Source organism: Hevea brasiliensis, chromosome 13 (genome assembly GCF_030052815.1).
Source record: "Hevea brasiliensis isolate MT/VB/25A 57/8 chromosome 13, ASM3005281v1, whole genome shotgun sequence".
Classification (NCBI taxonomy): Eukaryota; Viridiplantae; Streptophyta; class Magnoliopsida; order Malpighiales; family Euphorbiaceae; genus Hevea; species Hevea brasiliensis.
Window position 1 is genome coordinate 79585662 of NC_079505.1, and position 7710 is coordinate 79593371.

General features: G+C 27.2%; 1 protein-coding gene across 1 annotated transcript; it reads right to left on the minus strand.

Moving 5' to 3' along the window:
- Positions 1 to 421: 421 nt before the first annotated feature.
- LOC110660810 (F-box protein At5g65850-like) lies at positions 422 to 1624 on the minus strand. The gene has a single exon (XM_021819248.2). The coding sequence runs from the start codon at positions 1622 to 1624 to the stop codon at positions 422 to 424; it is 1203 nt and encodes a 400-aa protein (XP_021674940.2).
- Between the last annotated feature and the right edge of the window lie 6086 nt (positions 1625 to 7710).

The window sequence follows — 7710 nt, forward strand, 5'->3', positions numbered from 1 at the left end:
ATTAAATTCAAATCCCATATTTCAAACTATCAATCCAAACGAGAAATTATACAATATATCGGTTATTCCATGTAAGACAGTTTACATAGAATGACAAATTAATAGTGAATAAACATATATACATGGTGGGTCCAATATTTCAAACTATCAATTCAAACGAGAAATTATACAGTACATTGGTTATTCCATGTAAGACAGCCTACATAGAATGACAAACTAATAGTGAATAAACATATATATATATATAGTGGGTCTCAGTAGTTTTTTTTTAATTTTATTAATTATAATTGTATACTTGTTAATTTCTTATTATTCTTCTGATATTTCATATAAGATGCTGATATGATATCACCGTTTCACTCAAACTGCAAGGTCTCGAGATATTTATGTATAATACTAAAAAGAAAAGAAATTAAGATAACTAGGATAAAGCAAGAGAAGCCACAAAAGGAGAAACAAGGCTAGGCTTAAAGCACACTACCCTGTAAAGGGAAGGAAGACCAGGAATGCTCAAATCTAAGTGTCGTGCGATTGCAGGACAAAACTTCACGAGGCGGCACTTCTGAATGCCATTCTCCCATCTGAACACTTGCATCAGGTAAGATTTCTCTTCAAGTTGGCAAATCAAGTCATGCTGCAGAAGACTCCGCGGCGGCACGCACAAAATATACATGTGTTCCAGGCGAATGGAGAAACCTCCAACCTTGTTCCCAGACACTGTCCATATCTTCAAGAAACGAGCGTTATGTTCTACTATATTTAGAGCACCTCCTAAATCCACCAAGCGATAGTTACGAGGACAATTCCTTTCATCCTCTGGAAAAGAGATTGTGTGAAACTTTTCATCGCTCAAATCAAGAGCAAGAATGCAACTGTTGTTTCCATTTCTGTGATCAACTTCACTGATTTTCCAATGGAAGGCTCCGTTCCAGAATATTGGAGTTTCATACCCTTGTTCAAGCACAACATCAGGTGCTCCACTCAGCACTTTCCATGAACTTTCTCCAACTGAAATTAGCTGAAAGTTGCTAGCTGCATTGTTTGTGAATGTATATTCTCTCACAACTTTGTAATTCCCAGATGAGGAGTCCAAGTGAAAACCAAGATGATAACTCTTGCATGGCCTTTCAAACCCTGTTACTGTCTTTGCTGAGGGTAAAATCAAGCAATCTTTTGTGATTGGATTGCAAATTAGTACAGGATCCATCTTCTCTTTCGGAGCTAAGCAAAGCAAACCATTGCAGGAACAGACGATATAAAAGGCTAGCAGCTTAAGTTTAGGGTAGGTGGGCAGCTTCATTTTCTTGAAAGAAATTTCTGCAAGACGCTCTTTATGGATATCCAACAGCAGAAGGCTCTGAAAAAAAGCTCCAGTACGGCTCTGAAGGAGGTATTGGCAAGGTTCGTTCTTAGTCCTTTCCAGCTGCTGTTGAATGAAAGGACGTTCATGAATCAAGGCATACCAAGACTTGCATACGCAGCTGCATGAGATGATTGATTCTGCAGGAAGCCTGCACAAAATTTGTTGGATAATATCAAGGGGTAACGCAGCCCCTTGCTTGCTATTTCTTTCTCCTCCATTGTTGCGTTTTCTCGCACTTCTTTGATTCGACCTCATCATCATTTCAGAGTATCAAGAATTTCGATATGCCACCTCAAGGCATTTAATTTGTTCTTAACAAAGCTTTGTAGAAACACATCAAAGAATCCATGCATTAGAACTACTGTAATACACAAAAAATATATTTCTGTAAAATTATAATTGTTTTGGTACATATATCAAGAACAAGCATTTATTATAATGGATGATAGAAAAATACTTCACAAAAGCAGAAATTTTCTTTAAATTATATGATTTAACTTGTTTTTGACCTCATTTTTATAATTTTTTTTTTAACTTTTTTTTTGGTAATCACATGATTCAACTAATTAAAGCATTATGTGATTAAACAATTTTCTTATATGTGGAATAATTAATGTAGTTAAAAGCTTATTACTTTAATTTTTTTACTATAATTTATTATCGTTTATATTAATTATTCGTCTACTTGACACGTAGCTTCGCGCGCATTTTATGAATTTAAACTTTTAAAAATTTTCTAAAACATACGCTAATAGATATTCAAGCCAAGCATAGAATGTGATGATTTCTCTATATACTTTAATAGATCTATCATTTTTCATATGCTTTTCATCAATGACTCTCAGTTATAATTCTCTGGGATTAATCAAAAATAAAAATATGCTAAACAAATTAAGAACAAACAAAATATTTATCATCTCTCTATGGTGAAAATACATATTTTATGAAAATTTTTGAATAAAATGTAAAACTAATTTAATCAACTGATATAGATCAAGTATATATATTTCTCATTATGATCATCTAGGCTAATATGTACAATCTAAAGTAAAACCTTTAAAAACATATTACAGACTCATTTTCTAAAAGAAATCAAAACTTTTTGATAACCCCATTAGATGAAAACTAGTAACAAAACACATTATGAGCTTAGATCATTAGATCACTATCAATTTCTAGCAGCATGAAAAGATGATCGCAAATCAGCAATTCAAATTTTAATTATATATGTGTAGATGTGCTATATATACCTGATCTTCTCTGGAATTTCTCTGAGTCGTTTGAAATGAAATAGAGAGGGGAGGGGAGAGAGAGAGAGAGAGAACACAGAACGCAAATCAGGTAGTGCAAAGGAGGTCTCTTTGAGGTCTATATGTATTGTCTTCTTACAAACAATACTGAAATCTAAAGCCAAGTGTTCAAGCATGCGAAACTCTGAGCACAGACTGTTTGAATGTGTTGTAACCCACGCGACCCCACCTCTTTCTCTTTAGCACAAATGGAAATATTTAATTTTTGTAACTGCCTATTAGACCTAATTAACTTTGTTAATTTCATATTTGGGATGTAAGAGTAATGTTACAGTATCACCGTAATTTGATATACATATTTACATGAAATGACAAATTAATTGGTGATTATTAAAATTTTTATATTTGTGTTTAATTTTGAGTTCACATCTTTTGTTATAAAAGTAGTTTTCATCATTATAATAAAAATTTATGAATATAAATATTGTTTTTTATTAATATTTTTTAAAATTAATATATGTTTATATAAATATAATTAATAATTATGTCCAAAAATATCAATAATTTTTATAATGTGGCAAATGCTTAACAATTCTTTTTCTTGCCAAATTTTAATATATTGAAATGGTCTTATATATCAGCAACACAACTCATCATTAAGCAACATAATTAAGATGTCAATCTTGAATTACTGAATTAGTGAGAGGTTGTATTTTTCGAGTTATTTATTTGAAGGTATAGATGATCGTAGCATAAAGAGTTTTTTTTTTTTAATTAATTATTTATTTAATTCCAATAAAATTTTGAATGAAAATAATTTCAGTATTAGTGAGTCAAACATCACTAATTGTAAAAAGTTATTTTTATTACAAATTATTTCATTCTAAAATTTACATTTTTTTTATAGGTGATCAACTTGATATTTTACATGAAAAATATATGACTTTCCAATAAATAATTTCTTAAGAATTGAAGTTACTTTATAAAAAGTGAGCCAAATGAGATACGCATTTGTGATGACAGTAATGATGATAACTAAAAATAGCCTATGAAGTTGCTGAAATATAAAATCTTGCAAGATTTTGCATATCACTTTTGCAAGCCAATGCAATAATTTATGTGCTTCTCATAGAACCTGTGCCTCAAAAATAAAAGCCCTTAGAGCTAAGGTATATTTTGGAAGTTAGCTCTGCACTATTATATATTATTATGATATGATGTAAAGAAAATAGATTGAGTTTAACTCTATTCTAAAATCCAGCTTAATGAGAGAGGCTTGCTCAAACTTTATGTTGAACACAATTTTTATCTTTCCTCATGTCTAATTATAAACATCTATAACGTAAAATTTATAGGTAAACACATCTGTGGATAACCCAATATTAAAGTATGGTAGGCTTTAATACTTTGTAGAAAAAATAAATTGAGTTCAATTTCACTCCAAAAACTAGCTAGAGGGAAAGAGATTTGTCCAAATCGTATATTTAATATAAAATTCTTATCCCAAATTAATGTATGACAACAAATGGCAATCACAAAAGAAAGAAATACAATAAAATAATTATTTTAATGGAATTTAAAATATTACTCTATATTAAATTTATTTCTGATCCTTCAAAAAATTTTAAAAATATATATAAACACATGTAATAGAAGCCCAAGTCCACAAAAGTCTGGCCTTTTAGAATAGAGAGAAAGTTTGTAGGGAATTAGGCAATGGGTTTTACGTTTTGGGTAGGCTGTGGCACCATGGATTTGTAAAGCCTCCATTCTTGGGTCCTTCTAGTTTTCAAATACTAGTAGGAACTAGGAAGCTGAAAAAAAAAAGTTACGTATAGATAAACATATATAAATAAAAAAAATATATATATATATATCAGAGTGATGATTAAAATTGGCAGTTCCATCTAAAACTATGAAAGAAGATGACAAAATTTAAAATTCAGTTGTCCTGTGTCCAGCTACCTTTCTGAGGTCTCACAAATGAGAGTGAAACTCTGAATAAATGCAATTCAACAATGGATAGGACAGCACATGGCCGAAGTGCAAGAGATGCATAGCTTAGTTGGACGCATCTTAATTTGCTTAGGGTTATAATTTGACCATTATTCTCCGATTTAGGTGATTATTTAATGTTATTTTTTAATTTAATATTAATTCCTAATATTATCAATTTACATATTAACTTATCATGGAAATCTAATTTATCTTAATCTTTTCATTTTATTTTTTTATTTAATAAAAATTTAATGAATCAAATAATAATTAATATATTACACAACCGGAGATATTCATCTCCCTTTTTTATTATAAAGGAAAATATCTTATTATAAATAAATGAAAAGATTTAAATTCGAAATCTCTTCACTCTCTTCACCATAGAGATAAAGAAAGACTAAACTAAATACTCTAATTAGTTTCTTTAATTTTATGTTAATATAAAAAATTTGATAATATATATTGTTTTCTTTTTAAATGACAAAGCATTAACCAATTCCATGATTCTGCATATAGACAAACCAAGTTCAACCATAAAGTCCATATAATTAATAAAATAATATATATTATTTTATATCTTTATTTTTTTATATTAGTAAAATAATATATTCAATCTTGAGAGAGACACTGCAAGAACTGAGATCATGCCCACCGCCGCTTAATTTCACTCCTTGTCAATTCGCTTTCGTTTTACTAGTACAGTACATCCAAGCTTCTTGGTTGGTGGCATCCACCTTCGTTGCTCCCTCTTCACCCATCTTGCATGATTTTCCTCGCCAAATAATTAATTATAATTTAAAAAAAATAAAATCAATTTATATAAATACAATATTTTTATTATCATAATTAATTGTGATAATTGTTATCTTATTTAATTTAAAGTTGGCAATTAAGTGTTGTCGTTTTCGATTTAAGTCATGTAAAGCATTACTAAGTAGTATTAATATATATTAACTCTTTTTTTTTTAATGGCACAATGCTTATTTATCATTGATTTTAATTTGCAAAGTGAAATATATATATATATATATATTTAGACATCATATAATAAATGCAAATTAAAAGAATTAAATTTAAATCAAACAAGCAATGAATATATATTATTACCAGTAGTTGTATTGTATCATCAATGCTCTTGCAGGACTGGATAAGGTACGTAGCTACCAGCCAACGAAGGACCCAAAAATAAACTGATAAAATAGAGACTTAAACTTGATATCTATAAAGTGAATTGGCCTAATTAAAAAAAAAAAAAAAAAAAAAAGATGATACAAGCCTGTTATCCAGATCCCAGCATAAGCTTGCCCGCTTCGTTTCGGTTTGGAGTTAATTGAATTTTTATATAATTTACTATCATAAAAAAAGTAAAATCTAAATTATTTATGAAATTATAGGTATTAAAATTAGGTTGAGTACTGAATTATTTTGTTTTTTTCTTCTTGCCTTGGTTGTGGATGGTGCAAGCTTGTCTGGTGAAAATGAAATAGCTAAGCTTTTTCTAAATTAGCATGCTAAAATTTCTTTGCTTCTTCAAGTGCAATATTCTTGCTTTTCTCATTTTTCTTGCAACTTCGTCAAATTTCGTCACCAGCTTGAATCAGCCTTACATGTAACCTATAGGATAAATAAATGATAGGTAATTTTGATCTCATCATGGTAATTAAATTTACAATTTTTTTTTTTTAATGCAAAGGAGGGGAGAAAAAAAAATTCACCGGATTAATGAACAAGTCTAGGCCAAGCATACCATGCATATCCGAGAGTAGGATTGTCTACAGTTTCCAAAGTCTCAAGTTGAATGAAAGAATTTTAGTGAATCGATAAGAATTACATCAAATTAAAATTATTTTTATATTTTAATTTGATTTTAATTTTTTTTTTAAATTGATTTGAAACTGTACTGAAATTGAATCAAAATTGTATTAAATTACAACTAAAATTAATAATTAAATTTATACATATACTTTTTTATTTTTTAAGATGTATTATATATTTTTAATATAATTATATATATTTATATATATATATATTTAATTATAAATTAAATATAATATAATATTATATCTCATTTCTTTATTTTTTAATAATTTTAATTATAAATATATTAAATTACTTTATAATATATATATATATATATTCATAATTATATTAATGTCTTTTAATTAAATATTACATAAATAATAAATAATTAAAATATATATTATATGATATATTTATATTATTATATTATAAAATATATTTAATTTTAAACTATATATGTACTTAATAGGGATTATATATTTATAGATAGTTAAAAGATATATTATATAATATATTATACATTAATAATATAATTTAAAAAATTTAATTATTAATTTAAATATATTTTTAAAAAATTAATTATATAAAATTATTTGAAAAATCCAGAATCAAATGAAAATCGTACTAAACTAAAAATTATTTCGAATCAAAATGATAAAAAATTAAATTAAAATCATATTAAATTTCAATTTAATTTCTATTTTTTAGATAATTTTTAAATTAAACCCAAACCACACACTTAGTTTGAAAGTAAAAGGTCACGAGCCACCGAGAGCACATCATCGAGGGAATGGACATCTAGACCATATTTTGGTTAATTTATTTGCCACACTATTGACCTTTCTATAGGAATGAGACAAATTGATATGTTAATCATGATGCAAAAGCTGGCGAAATTGGGAAATTAAATTAGAGAATCATGATAGATAAGATATTTTATTTTAATTATATTAATTATTAAATATTTAAAATTTTAACTTTAATATTATAATTATATGCTATTTTTTAAAATTTTTAAAAAATTTTTAATTTATCTTATAAATCAATTAAAGTTATTTATAAATTAAATAATTTAAATAAATTAAAAATAAAATATTTTTATTTATTACTTAATTATTAATTTTACGTATCTCTCTGATCATTATTATTCAGATTATGAAGTCTTCATTGACTTAAAAAAAAAAATTGCAGAAGAAAAGTTTTATTTGAAATCAAGTGGAAATTAGAGGGGTAAAAAAGTAATTAGGGAGCAATAATGCGAGATTTTTATCTTTTTCCTGTTCTTTGTTGGGCAGCATC